The sequence below is a fragment of the Salmo salar genome, unplaced genomic scaffold, assembly GCF_905237065.1.
Source record: "Salmo salar unplaced genomic scaffold, Ssal_v3.1, whole genome shotgun sequence".
Classification (NCBI taxonomy): Eukaryota; Metazoa; Chordata; class Actinopteri; order Salmoniformes; family Salmonidae; genus Salmo; species Salmo salar.
This window is the reverse complement of record NW_025547626.1, coordinates 100,001-122,125: the sequence shown is the minus strand read 5'-3', so window position 1 is coordinate 122,125 and position 22,125 is coordinate 100,001. Positions and strand designations below refer to the sequence as shown.

Genomic DNA, 22,125 nt, shown 5'->3' with positions numbered 1-22,125 from the left:
GACATGGAAGTAATTTATTTTTTTCCTTACAGCAGTTAGCAATACTTTTTTTTAAAGCAAGCCCCAAAAATAAATAAAAATATTAAATTAAATAAGACAATCATGTTTTTATTCAACACAGCGACAGTAGCAACTCTGTTTCACATGTTAAGAGGACAGAGAACTCAATTATCTAGTTGCTTCCTCTTCTCGTCTCCTTTCCTCAACTCCTTTACTTAATCTGTACTGATCTGGCAAGACCGGACAAATTAAAGCAATATCAAAATGGCTGATGTCTATTGTGAGTTCGCTTTCACCTTTCAGGTCAGTGCAAATGGAGGATAAAGGAAAGGAAACGAGTATACAAGGAAACGAGGAGAGGAAGCTGTTTTTAGAGTATGGAGACGCGGCCGAGGAGAAGAAGTAGCAGACGACAGCTAACATGCGGAGGGAAAACACTGGGACTATCTCCCAAATGGCACACTATTCCCTTATAGAAGTGCACTACTTTTAACCAGAGCCCTGGTCAAATGTAGTACAGTAAATAGGGTGCCATTTGGGGCACAGCCTGGGACTGGGGATGCATTCATATTCAAAATAATCATCAGGTAGATACAGCAGATTCCAAAACGCTACTGTATTGTAGGCTTGTTTAGAAAAAAAATAGCTCAGTTTGTTTTTGTAATATACAAAGAAAAACGTGTTTTTGTCATTTATTAATAAAAAGAAAACGCAATCAGGTGACAAATGTTTTTTTTTGTTTTGAATTCCCTGACTTATGAGAAAGCACTGGGCAACCACCACAACACAAGTCCAATCAAAATTCTCCTCTGCCCAGCCCGCTTTCCTACCCCCCCCACACACACACACACCTTTACATCCCACAGCTACACCCACACACACACACACACCTTTACATCCCACAGCTACACCCACACACACACCTTTACATCCCACAGCTACACCCACACACACACACACACCTTTACATCCCACAGCTACACCCACACATACATCAGTGCATTCATTTGTCATCACTCCATCCATCTCTCCACCCCTCTATCATTTTCCTTTAGGGCTGCGGGGCTCCCATGTGCTCTTGCTGGCGGTAAGGAGGCCTGGGAGGGCCACATAGTCTTTCTGGAAACGGGAGTTGGGCGTTCTCTGTCTCTTCCTCTCTCCCTGGGTCGTGAAGAAGGCATCCTGGAAACGCATGCTGGATGCCGTCGACTGGAGAGAGGAGAGAAGAAGAGAAGAGGGAGGAGAGAAGGAGAGGAGATAAATATACAGGTATTGGAATAGTATATAGATCAGAGTCCATACAGTCAGTCTAGTAGTATATACAGTCAGTCTAGTATAGTATATAGATCAGAGTCCATACAGTCAGTCTAGTATAGTAGTATAGTATATAGATCAGAGTCCATACAGTCAGTCTAGTAGTATAGTATATAGTCAGTCTAGTAGTATAGTATATACAGTCAGTCTAGTATAGTATAGTATATAGATCAGAGTCCATACAGTCAGTCTAGTAGTATAGTATATACAGTCAGTCTAGTATAGTAGATAGATCAGAGTCCATACAGTCAGTCTAGTATAGTAGTATAGTATATCAGTCAGTCTAGTATAGTAGTATAGTATATACAGTCAGTCTAGTATAGTAGTATAGTATATACAGTCAGTCTAGTATAGTATATAGATCAGAGTCCATACAGTCAGTCTAGTATAGTAGTATAGTATACACAGTCTAGTATAGTAGTATAGTATATAGATCAGAGACCATACAGTCAGTCTAGTATAGTAGTATAGTATATAGATCAGAGTCCATACAGTAAGTCTAGTATAGTAGTATAGTATATACAGTCAGTCTAGTATAGTAGTATAGATCAGAGTCCATACAGTCAGTCTAGTATATACAGTCAGTCTAGTATAGATCAGAGTCCATACAGTCAGTCTAGTATAGTATATACAGTCAGTCTAGTATAGTATATAGATCAGAGTCCATACAGTCAGTCTAGTATAGTAGTATAGTATATACAGTCAGTCTAGTATAGTATATAGATCAGAGTCCATACAGTCAGTCTAGTATAGTAGTATAGTATGTCAGTCTAGTACAGTACATATCTATTTTCTACAACGCTGCCATCATAGAAATATAATGCTGTACCAGTCAAATTGCCAGGGTTAGAGACTCCTAGACAAATCTACAGATGATATTTCCAGGGTTAGAGACTCCTAGACAACTCTATAGATGATATTTCCAGGGTTAGAGACTCCTAGACAAACCTACAGATGATATTTCCAGGGTTGAGACTCCTAGACAAATCTACAGATGATATTTCCAGGGTTGAGACTCCTAGACAAATCTACAGATGATATTTCCAGGGTTGAGACTCCTAGACAGCTCTATAGATGATATTCCCAGGGTTAGAGACTCCTAGACAACTCTATAGATTATATTTCCAGGGTTGCCATGGCGTTACGTTATTTACACTATATATACACACAAAAGTATGTGGACACCCCTTCAAATGAGTGGATTTAGCCATTTCTGCCACACTCGTTGTTGACAGGTGTATAAAATCGAGCACACAGCCATGCAATCTCCATAGACAAACATTGGCAGTAGAATGGCCTTACTTGAAGAGCTCAGTGACTTTCAACGTGGCACCATCATAGGATGCCACCTTTCCAACAAGTCAGTTTGTCAAATTCCTGCCCTGCTAGAGCTGCCACGTTCAACTGTAAGTGATGCTATTGTGAAGTGGAAACGTCTAGAAGCAACAACGACTCAGCTGCGAAGCCATAGGCCGGCCACACAAGCTCACAGAGCGGGACCGCCGAGTGCTGAAGCGCGTAAAAATTGTCTGTCCTCAGTTGCAACACTCACTACCGAGTTCCAAATCGGCCCTAGAAGCAACGTCAGCACAAGAACTGTTGGTTATGGGTTTCCATGGCTGAGCAGCCACACACAAGCCTAAGATCACCATGCACACTGCCAAGCTTCGGCTGGAGTGGTGTAAAGCTCGCCGCCATTGGACTCTGGAGAGTGGAATCGCGTTCTCTGGAGTGATGAATCACGCTTCACCATTTGGCAGTCAGACGGACGAATCTGGGTTTGGCGGATACCAGAAGAACACTACCTGCCCCAATGCACTGTAAAGTTTGGTGGAGGAGGAATAATGGTCTGGGGCTGTTTTCATGGTTCAGGTTAGGCCCCTTAGTTCCAGTGAAGGGAAATCTTAACGCTACACCATACAATGACATTCTAGACGATTCTGTGCTTCCAACTTTGTGGCAGCAGTTTGGGGAAGGCCCTTTCCTGTTTCAGCATGACAATGCCCCCGTGCACAAAGTGAGGTCCATACAGAAATGGTTTGTTGAGATCAGTGTGGAAGAACATGACTGGCCTGCAAGGAGCTCTGACCTCAACCCCATCGAATGCCTTTGGGATGAACTGGAACGCCGAATGCAAGCCAGGCCTAATCGCCCAACATCAGTGTCCGACCTCACTAATGCTCTTGTGGCTGAATGGAAGCAAGTCCCCAACATCTAGTGGAAAGCCTTCCAGAAGAGTGGAGGCTGTTATAGCAGCAAAGGGGGGACCAACTCCATATTAATGCCCATGATTTTGGAATGAGATGTTCGATGAGCAGCTGTCCACAGACCTTTGGTAATGTATAATAGCATCATATCACTATAAACAATACAGGACCACACAGGCCAGTAGATGTTTAGCGAGTACAGTACTTACGAGTCGCCCTTTCACCTTTTTGGGAAGATCTTCATCCAGAGTATAGACGTCCTCTCTCTTAGCTACCACCTGGGAACCATCCTCAAACTCCACCTGGGAAACCAGAAACACACAACCTTACTAATTCACATCAATTTATTCTGTGGATATTATATCACTCAGTTATATTCAACTTCTGTCCATCAACGTGATATAGCCCTACACACTCTTCCTCATGGTTGGATGAAATGTTTATTTAATATCTGACCACTACTTAATACTAATGTTAAGTTACTATCAAAGTTATTAAACCTCCTGTCTATTCATCTCCTTATCAAAGTTATTAAACATTATTAAACCTCCTGTCTATTCATCTACTTATCAAAGTTATTAAACCTCCTGTCTATTCATCTACTTATCAAAGTTATTAAACATTATTAAACCTCCTGTCTATTCATCTACTTATCAAAGTTATTAAACCTCCTGTCTATTCATCTCCTTATCAAAGTTATTAAACCTCCTGTCTATTCATCTACTTATCAAAGTTATTAAACATTATTAAACCTCCTGTCTATTCATTTACCTATCAAAGCTATTAAACCTCCTGTCTATTCATCTACTTATCAAAGTTATTAAACCTCCTGTCTATTCATCTACTTATCAAAGTTATTAAACCTCCTGTCTATTCATCTACTTATCAAAGTTATTAAACCTCCTGTCTATTCATCTACTTATCAAAGTTATTAAACCTCCTGTCTATCCATCTACTTATCAAAGCTATTAAACCTCCTGTCTATTCATCTACCTATCAAAGTTATTAAACCTCCTGTCTATTCATCTACTTATCAAAGTTATTAAACATTATTAAACCTCCTGTCTATTCATCTACCTATCAAAGTTATTAAACCTCCTGTCTATTCATCTACTTATCAAAGTTATTAAACCTCCTGTCTATCCATCTACTTATCAAAGTTATTAAACCTCCTGTCTATTCATCTACTTATCAAAGTTATTAAACATTATTAAACCTCCTGTCTATTCATCTACTTATCAAAGTTATTAAACCTCCTGTCTATTCATCTACTTATCAAAGTTATTAAACCTCCTGTCTATTCATCTACTTATCAAAGTTATTAAACCTGCTGTCTATCCATCTCCTTATCAAAGTTATTAAACATTATTAAACCTCCTGTCTATCCATCTACCTATCAAAGTTATTAAACCTCCTGTCTATTCATCTACTTATCAAAGTTATTAAACCTCCTGTCTATTCATCTACTTATCAAAGTTATTAAACCTCCTGTCTATTCATCTACTTATCAAAGTTATTACACCTCCTGTCTATTCATCTACCTATCAAAGTTATTAAACATTATTAAACCTCCTGTCTATTCATCTACTTATCAAAGTTATTAAACATTATTACACCTCCTGTCTATCCATCTCCTTATCAAAGTTATTAAACATTATTAAATCTCCTGTCTATTCATCTACTTATCAAAGTTATTAAACCTCCTGTCTATCCATCTACTTATCAAAGTTATTAAACCTCCTGTCTATCCATCTACTTATCAAAGTTATTAAACCTCCTGTCTATTCATCTACTTATCAAAGTTATTAAACCTCCTGTCTATCCATCTCCTTATCAAAGTTATTACACCTCCTGTCTATCCATCTCCTTATCAAAGTTATTACACCTCCTGTCTATTCATCTACCTATCAAAGTTATTAAACCTCCTGTCTATTCATCTACCTATCAAAGTTATTAAACATTATTACACCTCCTGTCTATTCATCTACTTATCAAAGTTATTAAACATTACACCTGTCTATTCATCTACTTATCAAAGCTATTAAACCTCCTGTCTATCCATCTACTTATCAAAGTTATTAAACTTTATTAAACCTCCTGTCTATTCATCTACCTATCAAAGTTAAACATTATTACACCTCCTGTCTATCCATCTACTTATCAAAGTTATTAAACCTCCTGTCTATTCATCTACTTATCAAAGTTATTAAACCTCCTGTCTATTCATCTACTTATCAAAGTTATTACACCTCCTGTCTATTCATCTACCTATCAAAGTTATTAAACATTATTAAACCTCCTGTCTATTCATCTACTTATCAAAGTTATTAAACATTATTAAACCTCCTGTCTATTCATCTACTTATCAAAGTTATTAAACATTATTACACCTCCTGTCTATCCATCTCCTTATCAAAGTTATTAAACATTATTAAATCTCCTGTCTATTCATCTACTTATCAAAGTTATTACACCTCCTGTCTATTCATCTACCTATCAAAGTTATTAAACATTATTAAACCTCCTGTCTATTCATCTACCTATCAAAGTTAAACATTATTACACCTCCTGTCTATCCATCTACTTATCAAAGTTATTAAACCTCCTGTCTATCCATCTACTTATCAAAGTTATTAAACATTATTAAACCTCCTGTCTATTCATCTACTTATCAAAGTTATTAAACCTCCTGTCTATCCATCTACTTATCAAAGTTATTAAACCTCCTGTCTATTCATCTACTTATCAAAGTTATTAAACCTCCTGTCTATCCATCTCCTTATCAAAGTTATTACACCTCCTGTCTATCCATCTCCTTATCAAAGTTATTAAACCTCCTGTCTATCCATCTCCTTATCAAAGTTATTACACCTCCTGTCTATTCATCTACCTATCAAAGTTATTAAACCTCCTGTCTATTCATCTACCTATCAAAGTTATTAAACATTATTACACCTCCTGTCTATTCATCTACTTATCAAAGTTATTAAACATTATTACACCTGTCTATTCATCTACTTATCAAAGCTATTAAACCTCCTGTCTATCCATCTACTTATCAAAGTTATTAAACTTTATTAAACCTCCTGTCTATTCATCTACCTATCAAAGTTAAACATTATTACACCTCCTGTCTATCCATCTACTTATCAAAGTTATTAAACCTCCTGTCTATTCATCTACTTATCAAAGTTATTAAACATTATTACACCTCCTGTCTATCCATCTACTTATCAAAGTTATTAAACCTCCTGTCTATTCATCTACCTATCAAAGTTATTAAACCTCCTGTCTATTCATCTCCTTATCAAAGTTATTACACCTCCTGTCTATTCATCTACTTATCAAAGTTATTACACCTCCTGTCTATTCATCTACCTATCAAAGTTATTAAACCTCCTGTCTATTCATCTACCTATCAAAGTTATTACACCTCCTGTCTATGCATCTCCTTATCAAAGTTATTAAACCTCCTGTCTATTCATCTACCTATCAAAGTTATTACACCTCCTGTCTATTCATCTACTTATCAAAGTTATTAAACATTATTACACCTCCTGTCTATCCATCTACTTATCAAAGTTATTAAACCTCCTGTCTATTCATCTACTTATCAAAGTTATTAAACCTCCTGTCTATCCATCTCCTTATCAAAGTTATTAAACATTATTAAACCTCCTGTCTATTCATCTACTTATCAAAGTTATTAAACATTATTACACCTCCTGTCTATCCATCTACTTATCAAAGTTATTAAACCTCCTGTCTATCCATCTACTTACCAAAGTTATTAAACCTCCTGTCTATCCATCTACTTATCAAAGTTTACACCTCCTGTCTATCCATCTCCTTATCAAAGTTATTACACCTCCTGTCTATTCATCTACCTATCAAAGTTATTAAACATTATTAAACCTCCTGTCTATTCATCTACCTATCAAAGTTATTAAACCTCCTGTCTATCCATCTACTTATCAAAGTTATTAAACATTATTAAACCTCCTGTCTATTCATCTACTTATCAAAGTTATTAAACCTCCTGTCTATCCATCTACTTATCAAAGTTATTAAACCTCCTGTCTATTCATCTACTTATCAAAGTTATTAAACCTCCTGTCTATCCATCTCCTTATCAAAGTTATTACACCTCCTGTCTATCCATCTCCTTATCAAAGTTATTAAACCTCCTGTCTATTCATCTACTTATCAAAGTTATTAAACATTATTACACCTCCTGTCTATCCATCTACCTATCAAAGTTATTACACCTCCTGTCTATTACACCTCCTGTCTATCCATCTACTTATCAAAGTTATTAAACCTCCTGTCTATCCATCTACCTATCAAAGTTATTAAAGTGACCATTTCCACATTATAAAACCTCCCATCTGGTAACACTGAGCAGTACCTGCATCAGAGAGCGGTTTAGGCATACCTTAACCCCACCTCTCTCCACCTTCACCCCACCCCTCTCCACCTTCACCCCACCCCTCTCCACCTTCACCCCACCCCTCTCCACCTTCACCCCACCCCACCCCACCCCACCTCAACCCCACCCCACCTCAACCCCACCCCTCTCCACCTCAACCCCACCCCTCTCCACCTCAACCCCACCTCTCTCCACCTCAACCCCACCTCTCTCCACCTCAACCCCACCTCTCTCCACCTCAACCCCACCTCTCTCCACCTCAACCCCACCTCTCTCCACCTCTCCACCTCAACCCCACCTCTCCACCTCAACCCCACCTCTCCACCTCAACCCCACCTCTCCACCTCAACCCCACCTCTCCACCTCAACCCCACCTCTCTCCACCTCAACCCCACCCCTCAACCCCACCCCTCTCCACCTCAACCCCACCCCTCTCCACCTCAACCCCACCCCTCTCCACCTCAACCCCACCCCTCTCCACCTCAACCCCACCCCTCTCCACCTCAACCCCACCCCTCTCCACCTCAACCCCACCCCTCTCCACCTCAACCCCACCCCTCTCCACCTCAACCCCACCTCTCTCCACCTCAACCCCACCTCTCTCCACCTTAACCCCACCTCTCTCCACCTTAACCCCACCTCTCTCCACCTTAACCCCACCTCTCTCCACCTTAACCCCACCTCTCTCCACCTTAACCCCACCTCTCTCCACCTTAACCCCACCTCTCTCCACCTTAACCCCACCTCTCTCCACCTTAACGTGTGGAGCAAGGTTTTTCCCCGTTAACACTTCTCTAAACCGTGGTCCACCTACGGTAACTGTCGTCACAGAGCAGCCCCATGCGTCAGCTGCTGTTGTGCAACATAACACGCGTTCCCACAGAGAGAGAACAAACTCAACTAGAGACTTAAGTGGCTGCTCCGCCATCTTGACTTGGTGAATATTTCATCATGTTTAAATAATGCAGACCATCACCACCTCATTCTCCTCCATCATCTCTCACGCTCTCTCTCTTCATCTCTCTCTCCCTCGCGCCCGCCATCTGTTTTCTCAATCCTCCCCCTCTCTTTGCCAGTCTCTCTCTCTCTCTACATAGAACTTACGGACTGGTTAAAGTCACCGAGTTCAGAGTACTAAAGATGACAAAGTTGAGTGAGTTCAGGACACTGCCCTGTGTCCTGTCTTGGTTCTGGACTATCACCTTTATGTAATGGCTGCAGTGTGTCCTGTCTTGGTTCTGGACTAACACCTTTATGTAATGGCTGCCCTGTGTCCTGTCTTGGTTCTGGACTAACACCTTTATGTAATGGCTGCCCTGTGTCCTGTCTTGGTTCTGGACTAACACCTTTATGTAACGGCTGCCCTGTGTCCTGTCTTGGTTCTGGACTATCACCTTTATGTAACGGCTGCAGTGTGTCCTGTCTTGGTTCTGGACTAACACCTTTATGTAACGGCTGCCCTGTGTCCTGTCTTGGTTCTGGACTAACACCTTTATGTAATGGCTGCCCTGTGTCCTGTCTTGGTTCTGGACTATCACCTTTATGTAACGGCTGCAGTGTGTCCTGTCTTGGTTCTGGACTAACACCTTTATGTAACGGCTGCAGTGTGTCCTGTCTTGGTTCTGGACTAACACCTTTATGTAATGGCTGCAGTGTGCCCTGTCTTGGTTCTGGACTAACACCTTTATGTAATGGCTGCAGTGTGTCCTGTCTTGGTTCTGGACTAACACCTTTATGTAATGGCTGCAGTGTGTCCTGTCTTGGTTCTGGATTATCACCTTTATGTAATGGCTGCAGTGTGTCCTGTCTTGGTTCTGGACTATCACCTTTATGTAATGGCTGCAGTGTGTCCTGTCTTGGTTCTTGGTTCTGGACTAACACCTTTATGTAATGGCTGCAGTGTGTCCTGTCTTGGTTCTGGACTAACACCTTTATGTAATGGCTGCAGTGTGCCCTGTCTTGGTTCTGGACTATCACCTTTATGTAATGGCTGCAGTGTGTCCTGTCTTGGTTCTGGACTATCACCTTTATGTAATGGCTGCAGTGTGTCCTGTCTTGGTTCTTGGTTCTGGACTAACACCTTTATGTAATGGCTGCAGTGTGTCCTGTCTTGGTTCTGGACTAACACCTTTATGTAATGGCTGCAGTGTGCCCTGTCTTGGTTCTGGACTAACACCTTTATGTAACGTCTGCAGTGTGTCCTGTCTTGGTTCTGGACTAACACCTTTATGTAATGGCTGCAGTGTGCCCTGTCTTGGTTCTGGACTATCACCTTTATGTAACGTCTGCAGTGTGTCACAAAAGTCAAAGAAGTGTATGTGTGTCCAGGATGCAGCAATTCGACCATGAAGGCCTGATTCACGCAGTGTCCTCTGAACAGTTGATGTTGAGATGTGTCTGTTACTTGAACTCTGTGAAGCATTTATTTGGGCTGCAATCTGAGGTGCAGTTAACTCTAATGAACTTATCCTCTGCAGCAGAGGTAACAACTGATTGGCTCAAACGCATTAAGAAGGAAAGAAATTCCACAAATTCACTTTTAACAAGGCACACCTCTTAATTGAAATGCATTCCAGGTGACTACCATGAAGCTGGTTGAGAGAATGCCATGAGTGTGCAAAGCTGTCATCAACGCAAAGGGTAACTACTTTGAAGAATCTCAAATATATATGGATTTGTTTAATACATTTTTAGTTACTACATAATTCCATATGTGTTATTTCATAGTTTTGATGTCTTCACTGTTATTCTACAATGTAGAAAATAGTAAAAATAAAGAAAAACCCTTGAATGAGTAGGTGTGTCCAAACTTTTGACTGGTACTGTATGTGTGTGTCTCTGCTGTGTTTGTGTGTGTGTGTGTGTTTACCTGGTACATATACGAGGTGTTTGATCCCTGGTATTTGGCTCCATAGAAGAGTCCATCAGGCCACTTGACCTGGACAGCCTCCCCTACTTCAGGAGGACCCAGACAGGCACAGTCCCTGCTCTGAGAGGACAGGAGAGAGGAGCTCAATGGTGTGTCATGTATATGTATGTCCTCTGGGTGGGGGGGTGTGTGTCCCTCCTCACCACTATGTCCTCTGGGTGTGTGTGTGTGTCCCTCCTCACCACTATGTCCTCTGGGTGGGGGGGTGTGTGTCCCTCCTCACCACTATGTCCTCTGGGTGGGGGGGTGTGTGTCCCTCCTCACCACTATGTCCTCTGGGTGTGTGTGTGTGTGTCCCTCCTCACCACTATGTCCTCTGGGTGGAGTGTGTGTGTGTGTCCCTCCTCACCACTATGTCCTCTGGGTGGAGTGTGTGTGTGTGTCCCTCCTCACCACTATGTCCCCTGGGTGTGTGTGTGTCCCTCCTCACCACTATGTCCTCTGGGTGTGTGTGTGTGTGTGTATCCCTCCTCACCACTATGTCCTCTGGGTGGGGTGTGTGTGTGTGTGTGTGTGTGTGTGTGTGTGTGTGTGTGTGTGTGCGCGTGTGTGTGTATCCCTCCTCACCACTATGTCCTCTGGGTAGGTGTCGTTGCTGAAGGATCCGTCATCAAACATGACCTCATAGAAGGTCTGGGAGGTCACCTGGGTGACCTTTGAACTGTAGTAGCGCAGGTTCTTGTGTTTGGAGATGACGGTCTGACCCAGGACAATGTCCTTCTGAAACGCTAAACGCTGCTGAGAGAGAGAGAGATGGAAGGAGAGAGAGATATCACTGTCTGGCTGAGGATAGGAGACCACAGTGTGTCACTAGTAGAAAGGTATATTTGTAACCAAGCCTCAAAGTTCTACGGTAACCAAGCCTCAAAGTTCTACGGTAACCAAGCCTCAAAGCTCTACAGTAACCAAGCCTCAAAGCTCTACGGTAACCAAGCCTCAAAGTTCTACAGTAACCAAGTCTCAAAGCTCTACGGTAACCAAGCCTCAAAGCTCCACGGTAACCAAGTCTCAAAGCTCTACAGTAACCAAGCCTCAAAGTTCTACAGTAACCAAGCCTCAAAGCTCTACGGTAACCAAGTCTCAAAGCTCTACAGTAACCAAGCCTCAAAGTTCTACAGTAACCAAGACTCAAAGCTCTATGGTAACCAAGCCTCAAAGCTCCACGGTAACCAAGTCTCAAAGCTCTACAGTAACCAAGCCTCAAAGTTCTACAGTAACCAAGCCTCAAAGTTCTACGGTAACCAAGCCTCAAAGTTCTACGGTAACCAAGCCTCAAAGCTCCACAGTAACCAAGCCTCAAAGTTCTACAGTAACCAAGCCTCAAAGCTCTACAGTAACCAAGCCTCAAAGCTCTACAGTAACCAAGCCACAAAGTTCTACGGTAACCAAGCCTCAAAGCTCTACAGTAACCAAGCCTCAAAGCTCTACAGTAACCAAGCCTCAAAGTTCTACGGTAACCAAGCCTCAAAGCTCTACAGTAACCAAGCCTCAAAGCTCCACGGTAACCAAGCCTCAAAGCTCCACGGTAACCAAGCCTCAAAGTTCTACGGTAACCAAGCCTCAAAGTTCTACGGTAACCAAGCCTCAAAGCTCTGCAGTAACCAAGCCTCAAAGTTCTACAGTAACCAAGCCTCAAAGTTCTACGGTAACCAAGCCTCAAAGTTCTACGGTAACCAAGCCTCAAAGTTCTACGGTAACCAAGCCTCAAAGCTCTACGGTAACCAAGCCTCAAAGCTCTACGGTAACCAAGCCTCAAAGCTCCACGGTAAACAAGCCTCAAAGCTCTACGGTAACCAAGCCTCAAAGTTCTACAGTAACCAAGCCTCAAAGTTCTACAGTAACCAAGCCTCAAAGCTCCACGGTAACCAATCCTCAAAGCTCCACGGTAACCAAGCCTCAAAGTTCTACAGTAACCAAGCCTCAAAGTTCTACAGTAACCAAGCCTCAACTTTCTACAGTAACCAAGCCTCAAAGTTCTACAGTAACCAAGCCTCAAAGCTCTACGGTAACCAAGCCTCAAAGTTCTACAGTAACCAAGCCTCAAAGTTCTACGGTAACCAATCCTCAAAGCTCTACCGTAACCAAGTCTCAAAGTTCTACGGTAACCAAGCCTCAAAGCTCCACGGTAACCAAGCCTCAAAGCTCCACGGTAACCAAGCCTCAAAGCTCTACAGTAACCAAGCCTCAAAGTTCTACAGTAACCAAGCCTCAAAGTTCTACAGTAACCAAGCCTCAAAGCTCCACGGTAAACAAGCCTCAAAGTTCCACGGTAAACAAGCCTCAAAGTTCCACGGTAAACAAGCCTCAAAGCTGGCATTGGGAAAAGACAAATAAAGATAGTTTGTTAAGAAAATGGAACTGTTCTGAGGGGTTGAGATGTGTGCTTGTTAGGTCAGCTTATGTGGATGGATGTGTAGTTGTCTTATGTAAGTGCGTGTGTGTCTACTTGGTGTGTGTGTGTGTGTGTGTGTGTGTGTGTGTGTGTGTGTGTGTGTGTGTTACCTACTGTGGTGGGAGGGACCGAAGCCGAGCGGCTCTGAGTACTCACAGCAGACGAGCTCCGTGATTGGTGCCTGTGGCAGGTGATTGACACCACGTAGGGCCAATCGTCCGGCTCCATGGTGACCCCGGCGGCGTGGGCACAGGTAACGTGGAAGGAGGTGGGACATCGACCGCACGAACACTGGATACATGCCCCTCCCCCACCCTGGCCACGCCTCACACACCGCTTACGGCAATAGATACACTTCTACACACAGAGAGAGAGAGAGAGAAAATCAACTCCACTGACTAAATCAATAGATTCTCTCTCTGTGTGTAGAAGTGTGAGAGAGAGAGAGAGAGAAAATCAACTCCACTGATTAAAATCAACTCTTCTACAGAAAAAATGAAATAAAATGTATGAAATGTATGCATTCTCTACTGTAAGTCGCTCTGGATAAGAGCGTCTGCTAAATGACTAAAATGTAAATGTAAAATGTAATCAACTCCACTGACTAAAATCAACTCTTCTACAGAGAATCAAACAGAGAATCAACTCTTCTACAGAGAATCAACTCTTCTACAGAGAATCAACATCAACTCTTCTACAGAGAATCAACTTCAACTCTTCTACAGAGAATCAACTTCAACTCTTCTACAGAGAATCAACTCTTCTACAGAGAATCAAACAGAGAATCAACTCTTCTACAGAGAATCAAACAGAGAATCAACTCTTCTACAGAGAATCAACATCAACTCTTCTACAGAGAATCAACATCAACTCTTCTACAGAGAATCAACATCAACTCTTCTACAGAGAATCAACTTCAACTCTTCTACAGAGAATCAACTCTTCTACAGAGAATCAAACAGAGAATCAACTCTTCTACAGAGAATCAACTCTTCTACAGAGAATCAACATCAACTCTTCTACAGAGAATCAACATCAACTCTTCTACAGAGAATCAACATCAACTCTTCTACAGAGAATCAACTCTTCTACAGAGAATCAACTCTTCTACAGAGAATCAACTCTTCTACAGAGAATCAACTCTTCTACAGAGAATCAAACAGAGAATCAACTCTTTTACAGAGAATCAACTCTTCTACAGAGAATCAAACAGAGAATCAACTCTTCTACAGAGAATCAACTCTTCTACAGAGAATCAAACAGAGAATCCACTCTTCTACAGAGAATCAACTCTTCTACAGAGAATCAACTCTTCTACAGAGAATCAACTCTTCTACAGAGAATCAACTCGAATCAACTCTTCTACAGAGAATCAACTCTTCTACAGAAACTCTTCTACAGAGAATCAACTCTTCTACAGAGAATCAACTCCACTGAATTCACTAAGCTAATGCATATGGAAATGAAACGTTTATATGAACTAAACATCTCTATACAACAGGAGATATGACCAGATTTAACCCTATAGTTAGACTGTAAGCATCCATCTTAACCATATAGTTCAATCTGTTGATTGTCATGCTTCCAGTCTGACTCAACACAATGTCACTGAAAAATCAACTCAACTGATATACAGTCACTGAAGCTCATTTAAGTAACACGTATATGTCAATTCAAATGTTCATATGATGTATATACACCTGGCTAGTGTCTCTACACAGCTGGAGATCAACACATTCCACTACAGATTTAAACCCATCATTAGCTTCCAGTAAGCATGACAGTATTACAGATTTAAACCCATCATTAGCTTCCAGTAAGCATGACAGTACTACAGATTTAAACCCATCATTAACTTCCAGTAAGCATGACAGTATTACAGATTTAAACCCATCATTAGCTTCCAGTAAGCATGACAGTACTACAGATTTAACCCCATCATTAACTTCCAGTAAGCATGACAGTATTACAGATTTAAACCCATCAACAGCTTCCAGTAAGCATGACAGTACTACAGATTTAACCCCATCATTAACTTCCAGTAAGCATGACAGTATTACAGATTTAAACCCATCATTAGCTTCCAGTAAGCATGACAGTACTACAGATTTAACCCCATCATTAGCTTCCAGTAAACATGACAGTACTACAGATTTAAACCCATCATTAGCTTCCAGTAAGCATGACAGTATTACAGATTTAAACCCATCATTAGCTTCCAGTAAACATGACAGTACTACAGATTTAACCCTATAAATCATCAGCTTGAATAGCAGCAGTGCTTATTGCATCACATCACTACTGATGAAAATTCTGCAGGTAGCCTAGTGGTTAGAGGAGGCAGCTAGCCTAGTGGTTAGAGGAGGCAGGTAGCCTAGTGGTTAGAGGAGGCAGCTAGCCTAGTGGTTAGAGGAGGCAGCTAGCCTAGTGGTTAGAGGAGGCAGGTAGCCTAGTGGTTAGAGGAGGCAGGTAGCCTAGGGGTTAGAGGAGGCAGCTAGCCTAGTGGTTAGAGTAGGCAGCTAGCCTAGTGGTTAGAGGAGGCAGCTAGCCTAGTGGTTAGAGGAAGCAGGTAGCCTAGTGGTTAGAGGAGGCAGGTAGCCTAGTGGTTAGAGGAGGTAGGTAGCCTAGTGGTTAGAGGAGGCAGCTAGCCTAGTGGTTAGAGGAGCGGCAGCTAGCCTAGTGGTTAGAGGAGCGGCAGCTAGCCTAGTGGTTAGAGGAGCGGCAGCTAGCCTAGTGGTTAGAGGAGCGGCAGCTAGCCTAGTGGTTAGAGGAGCGGCAGCTAGCCTAGTGGTTAGAGGAGCGGCAGCTAGCCTAGTGGTTAGAGGAGCGGCAGCTAGCCTAGTGCTAAGAGGAGGCAGCTAGCCTAGTGGTTAGAGGAGGCAGCTAGCCTAGTGGTTAGAGGAGGCAGCTAGCCTAGTGGTTAGAGGAGGCAGCTAGCCTAGTGGTTAGAGGAGGCAGCTAGCCTAGTGGTTAGAGGAGGCAGCTAGCCTAGTGGTTAGAGGAGGCAGCTAGCCTAGTGGTTAGAGGAGGCAGCTAGCCTAGTGGTTAGAGGAGGCAGCTAGCCTAGTGGTTAGAGGAGGCAGCTAGCCTAGTGGTTAGAGGAGGCAGCTAGCCTAGTGGTTAGAGGAGGCAGCTAGCCTAGTGGTTAGAGGAGGCAGCTAGCCTAGAGGTTAGAGGAGGCAGCTAGCCTGGTGGTTAGAGGAGGCAGCTAGCCTGGTGGTTAGAGGAGGCAGCTAGCCTGGTGGTTAGAGGAGGCAGCTAGCCTGGTGGTTAGAGGAGGCAGCTAGCCTGGTGGTTAGAGGAGGCAGCTAGCCTAGTGGTTAGAGTGTTGGGCCAGTAACCGGAAAGGTTGCTGGATCGAATCCCCGAGCTGACAAGGTAAAAATCTGTCGTTCTGCCCCTGAACAAGGCAGTGTTCACTGTTCCCCGGGGCGCCGATGACGTGGATGTCGATTATGGCAGCCCCCCATCACCTCTCTGATTCAGAGGGGTTGGGTTAAATGCGGAAGACGAACCACCACTCCAAAAACAAAATCATTTTCTGGATGGTAAAACATTTTCAGTGTAAATGTAAACGACTTAATCCCTGATCTAAAGTACGACCAAAATATACTGGATGGGGCCGTTAGATACCGGATGGGGCCGTTAGATACCGGATGGGGCCGTTAGATACCGGATGGGGCCGTTAGATACCGGATGGGGCCGTTAGATACCGGATGGGGCCGTTAGATACCGGATGGGGCCGTTAGATACCGGATGGGGCCGTTAGATACCGTTAGACACTGGGGCCGTTAGATACCGGGGCCGTTAGATACCGGGGCCGTTAGATACCGGGCCGTTAGATACCGGGCCGTTAGACACTCTATTAGAACTAACAACCACCATAATAAAACCAGACAGTCAGGAGAATCTAACATTCCCACAATGTCATGGCATGGGGCCCACCCTTCATTCCCACAATGTCATGGCATGGGGCCCACCCTTCATTCCCACAATGTCATGGCATGGGGCCCACCCTTCATTCCCACAATGTCATGGCATGGGGCCCACCCTTCATTCCCACAATGTCATGGCATGGGGCCCACCCTTCATTCCCACAATGTCATGGCATGGGGCCCACCCTTCATTCCCACAATGTCATGGCATGGGGCCCACCCTTCATTCTGTTATGTTTGAGTAACTCATAACATCAATTATGGCTAAATGAGTCAAATTGCAGGAAATTGGCATTGAAACAGCAACAAGACATCGTCTGCCAAGAGGAAGGCCTCTAAAATGTTCAGCTGGAGAACACGCCAATGGCCACTACCACCCAGGAGGAAGTAGAGATTATTTAGGACGTGTGTAACCCACTTTCTCCTCTCCTCTCCTCTCCTCTCCTCTCCTCTCCTCTCCTCTCCTCTCCTCTCCTCTCCTCTCCTCTCCTCTCCTCTCCTCTCCTCTCCTCTCCTCTCCTCTCCTCTCCTCTCCTCTCCTCTCCTCTCCTCTCCTCACCGGCTGTGTTGTCCTGATACATGTCCTGAGTGTATTTGGGCCCCGCCTGCAGGCTGTGTGGAGCCATGCCTAAAGAACATCCACACAGTAAATTATACATGTGTTGCTGCACTGCTGTGAGGACAACGGGTTTATCTGTGTGTGTGTGTGTGTGTGTGTGTGTGTGTGTGTGTGTGTGTGTGTGTGTGTGTGTGTGTGTGTGTGTGTTTCTAAATTATGAATGTGTAGGGTTGCGGTGGGGGGGGGTCCAATGCCAGCAAACTGAAAGAAAGAATGAACGAACGACTGCAGGGAGAGAGGTGTGTCAGCGCCACCCTCAGTCTCTCCATACTCATCACTGAAATCACTCACACACACAGTCCTCAATCACTCACAGACACAGACACATGCACACCCATTCTCTCACACACACACCTTAATCACTCACAGACACAGACATGCACACCCATTCTCTCACACACACACAGTCCTCAATCACTCACAGACACAGACACACCCATTCTCTCTCACACACACACACCTCAATCACTCACAGACACACACATGCACACCCATTCTCTCTCTCACACACACACACACAGTCCTCAATCACTCACAGACGCAGACACATGCACACCCATTCTCTCTCTCTCTCTCACACACACACACACACAGTCCTCAATCACTCACAGACGCAGACACATGCACACCCATTCTCTCTCTCACATGAGCTCATTATCCACTGTTGATTGGGGCACATTGTTTAATTACCACTGAACACTGTTAATTAGAACTATTCTACTAGGACCTGGGAATTCCTCTGTGTATGTGATGGTGTGTGTGTGTTCTCACCAGTTTGTATCTCTGCATGGGTATCCTGCTGGTATCAATGGGACTCCTCCTGACTTCATCCCTGAACCAGACCTCTGATAGAGCTACTGCACACATCACGTGGGCCCACCTACACACACAAACACACACTTTAATTATTTTATCCCAAAATCACATTACAGTCAAGAAGGATTGAAACTTCAAAAAGGCACAGATAGGAAAAAAAAAATGCAAAAGTGCCTAAAAAAAGACAGTCAGACCTTTACCGTATTAACCACACAGGGACAGTCTGACCTTTACCGTATTAACCACACAGGGACAGTCAGACCTTTACCGTATTAACGACACAAGGACAGTCAGACCTTTACCGTATTAACCACACAGGGACAGTCAGACCTTTACCGTATTAACCACACAGGGACAGTCAGACCTTTACCGTATTAACCACACAAAGGGGCAGTCTGGTAGCCAAGTGGTTAGAGTGTTGGACTAGTAACCGAAAGGTTACAAGATCAAACCTCGAGCTGTCGTTCTGCCCCTGAACAAGGCAGTTAACCCACTGTTCCTAGGCCGTCATTGAAAATAAGAATTTGTTCTAACTGACTTGCCTAGTTAAATAAAGGTAATTATAAAATAGACAGTCAGTCCTTTACCGTATTAATGCCACAAAAAACAAATCTACTGGGCCATCCATAATAACTAAACGGGCCATCCGTAATAACTAAACGGGCCATCCGTAATAACTAATGGGTCATTAATAATAACTAACGGGCCATTCATAATAACTAACGGGCCATTCGTAATAACTAACGGGCCATTCGTAATAACTAACGGGCCATTCGTAATAACTATCGGGCCATTCGTAATAACTAACAGGCCATCCGTAATAACTAAACGGGCCATCCGTAATAACTAACGGGTCATTAATAATAACTAACGGGCCATTCATAATAACTAACGGGCCATTCATAATAACTAACGGGCCATTCATAATAACTAACGGGCCATCCATAATAACTAACGGGCCATTCATAATAACTAACGGGCCATTCATAATAACTAACGGGCCATTCATAATAACTAACGGGCCATCCATAATAACTAACGGGCCATTCATAATAACTAACGGGCCGTCCATAATAACTAACGGGCCATCCATAATAACTAAACGGGCCATTCATAATAACTAACGGGCCATCCATAATAACTAACGGGCCATCCATAATAACTAAACGGGCCATTCATAATAACTAACGGGCCATCCATAATAACTAACGGGCCATTCATAATAACTAACGGGCCATTCATAATAACTAACGGGCCATTCATAATAACTAACGGGCCATCCATAATAACTAACGGGCCGGCCATAATAACTAACGGGCCATCCATAATAACTAACGGGCCATCCATAATAACTAACGGGCCATTCATAATAACTAACGGGCCGGCCATAATAACTAACGGGCCATTCATAATAACTAACGGGCCATTCATAATAACTAACGGGCCATCCATAATAACTAACGGGCCATCCATAATAACTAATGGGTCATTAATAAATTGTCCTTACTTGTCATCTGTAGTTTTCTTCAGAGCTCCTCCTCTCAGATTACACAGACAACACTCCTGAGAAAGAGAGAGAAAGAAGAGGGACATCACATCCAGCAACCATTTCAATCATGAATAAATGTTCATAGACTTATCAAATGAACAACATCTTTAAAGTGATGTCATACAGAAGCAACACATCTGATTGGCTACTTACAGCCGTCAAGGTTCCGTCCGCACAGCGATCACACGACCAGTCCTCGCTGACATCATCAGCGGCAACGCCATAGCAACCTAGCGGTGACGATACAGGAAAAAGCATAAAAACACAGACCGCAACCACACAATATCCCATCACAACAGATCCTATCTCCTCTAACACAGTCTACATGGGGAAGACCACATGGTCAGTCAGGGGACATAATAACAGCTAAAAAAAGAATGTTCCATATTAACAGACTGCCAGAGAGAGAACGTTCCATATCCACTACAATACAGACTGCCAGAAAGAGAACGTTCCATATCCACTACAATACAGACTGCCAGAAAGAGAACATTCCATATCCACTACAATACAGACTGCCAGAGAGAGAGAACATTCCATATCCACTACAATACAGACTGCCAGAAAGAGAACATTCCATATCCACTACAATACAGACTGCCAGAAAGAGAACATTCCATATCCACTACAATACAGACTGCCAGAAAGAGAACATTCCATATCCACTACAATACAGACTGCCAGAAAGAGAACATTCCATATCCACTACAATACAGACTGCCAGAAAGAGAACGTTCCATATCCACTACTAGACAGACTGCCAGAAAGAGAACGTTCCATATCCACTACAATACAGACTGCCAGAAAGAGAACGTTCCATATCCACTACTATACAGACTGCCAGAAAGAGAACATTCCATATCCACTACAATACAGACTGCCAGAAAGAGAACGTTCCATATCCACTACTAGACAGACTGCCAGAAAGAGAACGTTCCATATCCACTACTATACAGACTGCCAGAAAGAGAACGTTCCATATCCACTACTATACAGACTGCCAGAAAGAGAACATTCCATATCCACTACTATACAGACTGCCAGAAAGAGAACGTTCCATATCCACTACAATACAGACTGCCAGAAAGAGAACGTTCCATATCCACTACTAGACAGACTGCCAGAAAGAGAACATTCCATATCCACTACTAGACAGACTGCCAGAAAGAGAACGTTCCATATCCACTACTAGACAGACTGCCAGAAAGAGAACGTTCCATATCCACTACTAGACAGACTGCCAGAGAGAGAACGTTCCATATCCACTAAACAGACTGCCAGAAAGAGAACGTTCCATATCCACTACAATACAGACTGCCAGAAAGAGAACGTTCCATATCCACTACTAAACAGACTGCCAGAAAGAGAACGTTCCATATCCACTACAATACAGACTGCCAGAAAGAGAACGTTCCATATCCACTACTAGACAGACTGCCAGAAAGAGAACGTTCCATATCCACTACTAGACAGACTGCCAGAAAGAGAACGTTCCATATCCACTACAATACAGACTGCCAGAAAGAGAACGTTCCATATCCACTACTAGACAGACTGCCAGAAAGAGAACATTCCATATCCACTACAATACAGACTGCCAGAAAGAGAACATTCCATATCCACTACAATACAGACTGCCAGAAAGAGAACGTTCCATATCCACTACAATACAGACTGCCAGAAAGAGAACATTCCATATCCACTACAATACAGACTGCCAGAAAGAGAACGTTCCATATCCACTACAATACAGACTGCCAGAAAGAGAACGTTCCATATCCACTACTAGACAGACTGCCAGAAAGAGAACGTTCCATATCCACTACAATACAGACTGCCAGAAAGAGAACATTCCATATCCACTACTAAACAGACTGCCAGAAAGAGAACATTCCATATCCACTACTATACAGACTGCCAGAAAGAGAACATTCC

General features: G+C 43.0%; 1 protein-coding gene across 1 annotated transcript in view; it reads right to left on the bottom strand.

Moving 5' to 3' along the window:
• kdm4c (lysine (K)-specific demethylase 4C) overlaps positions 1 to 22,125 on the bottom strand; it is a 51,896-nt gene continuing 29,771 nt past the window's right edge. The window contains exons 16-24 of the mRNA XM_045711465.1: positions 20,344 to 20,420; positions 20,149 to 20,204; positions 18,597 to 18,705; positions 17,766 to 17,834; positions 13,428 to 13,628; positions 11,447 to 11,617; positions 10,820 to 10,939; positions 3,731 to 3,823; positions 1 to 1,209 (exon numbers count right to left, since the gene is read on the bottom strand). Of these exons, the coding sequence (XP_045567421.1) occupies positions 1,042 to 1,209; positions 3,731 to 3,823; positions 10,820 to 10,939; positions 11,447 to 11,617; positions 13,428 to 13,628; positions 17,766 to 17,834; positions 18,597 to 18,705; positions 20,149 to 20,204; positions 20,344 to 20,420 (1,064 nt within the window). The 3' untranslated portion in view covers positions 1 to 1,041. The remainder of the gene's footprint in view (positions 1,210 to 3,730; positions 3,824 to 10,819; positions 10,940 to 11,446; positions 11,618 to 13,427; positions 13,629 to 17,765; positions 17,835 to 18,596; positions 18,706 to 20,148; positions 20,205 to 20,343; positions 20,421 to 22,125) is intronic.